General features: G+C 47.3%; 1 protein-coding gene across 1 annotated transcript in view; it reads left to right on the forward strand.

Moving 5' to 3' along the window:
• Positions 1-827: 827 nt before the first annotated feature.
• The window catches only part of FOMMEDRAFT_161124 (uncharacterized protein), a gene marked incomplete at both ends in the record, with an annotated part of 959 nt that continues 333 nt past the window's right edge, over positions 828-1,453 (forward strand). Inside the window, 3 exons of the mRNA XM_007270743.1 lie at positions 828-1,097; positions 1,172-1,243; positions 1,303-1,393. Of these exons, the coding sequence (XP_007270805.1) occupies positions 828-1,097; positions 1,172-1,243; positions 1,303-1,393 (433 nt within the window). The remainder of the gene's footprint in view (positions 1,098-1,171; positions 1,244-1,302; positions 1,394-1,453) is intronic.

The following is a 1,453-nucleotide window of genomic DNA, read 5'->3' on the forward strand; positions in this document are numbered from 1 at the left end:
ATAAGAGTTCAACTTTTGTTATATTACAGTGGAAGTATTACATTACTCTTGTAATATATAAGTCAGAGTGATTATACTCTTATAAAGTAAATAATTGGCTGAACAGCTGTTTATAATAAACTCATAAGTATCTCAAGTACTATCCAAAATATATGTACATTTATTCTCATCAGTTAACTGAGCATTTATAATAATAATATTTTAAATGTGATACTTATGATATAAATTATCTGTGATTACGTAATCAAGAACTGAAGATCGAGCGCATATAATGACGCACTTGTCCTCGTCACTTCTTTTCCTCCTACCTCCACCATCTCCCCAACCTCTTCCCCTAGCACTATGTCGTCGCTCTTGTTCTCTCCAGCCCAGTCCTCTGCCTACAAGCATCCTCCAGAAGGCACACTGCCTGTAACCACCTAGACAATAAGCATTGCTGCATTCGTCTCTCTAATCTGCCACTGCGATGCTTGTGCTGAGCCTCAGATCGTGTGACGACAAGACCCAGCTGGCTACACTGTCCTTCAGCGTAAAGCGTAAGCAGCCAGTCCCTTCATAATAGCTTGCACAATAGCTGCTCATCCCTCTCCTCCCAACTTTTTGTCTCCCTTCCATCCCTTCTGCTCCTTGCTCCGCCTCTTTCTCTGCCTCTCCTTCGTTGTCCTCCTTTTTTTCACGTTCCTCTTCCTTTTGGCATTCGCATTCGCGCTTCTGCATTGTTGACCAATGCCGAACGACTTCTTCAATAATTCCATGTATTCACGTTCTTCTTCCCGCTCTGCAGCGCAAGCAACAATCAATGAGCACATGCAAGCACGCTCGCAACAATGTCCATGTCGGATCACTCCCAAGGCACAATCCTCTCTCCGACCCCGTGCGTACTCTCCTTCCCCACCCACCATTCTATGCTTGACATCCTCGATGGACTCACACCGCGTGCCTTTACATTCCCCAGTGCCGTCCATGACACCATTTCGAATAACGGAAGCAGTAGCCACTGCTCACCCCTCCTGAGCCGAGTCCGTCCACACCTTGTACATTGCCTTCTCCCTTCAAGCCAGAACGTCCCGGAGATACACCTTGCAATCAATGACTCAGTTTACTGCACCTCCCATTGGACGCCGTAGATAGACAATAGAGCGCACGCGCACAGACACGATTTCGTCTGCAGTCCGAATCAGCTCGTCCAACGCTCCGTATCTCGATCTGCATGCACCACTCACACTCGCTGCACGCCGCCACGGTGCGTCCATCTTTTCTTGCTTGTTGCCACTTGCTAATCACCCTAAACCTGTCTCACAGACACAGCCTCACCCTTCACAATCTGCTCGACCTTACAACTCACACGCATACGCGATTCTACTTGCAGGGACTGAGCAACGATCAAGGCCTGGTGACGAAGACTACATCAAACAGCCCAAGAACGCATTAATCCTTTATTGACACGAACTCC

The sequence above is a fragment of the Fomitiporia mediterranea genome (genome assembly GCF_000271605.1).
Source record: "Fomitiporia mediterranea MF3/22 unplaced genomic scaffold FOMMEscaffold_14, whole genome shotgun sequence".
Lineage (NCBI taxonomy): Eukaryota > Fungi > Basidiomycota > Agaricomycetes > Hymenochaetales > Hymenochaetaceae > Fomitiporia > Fomitiporia mediterranea.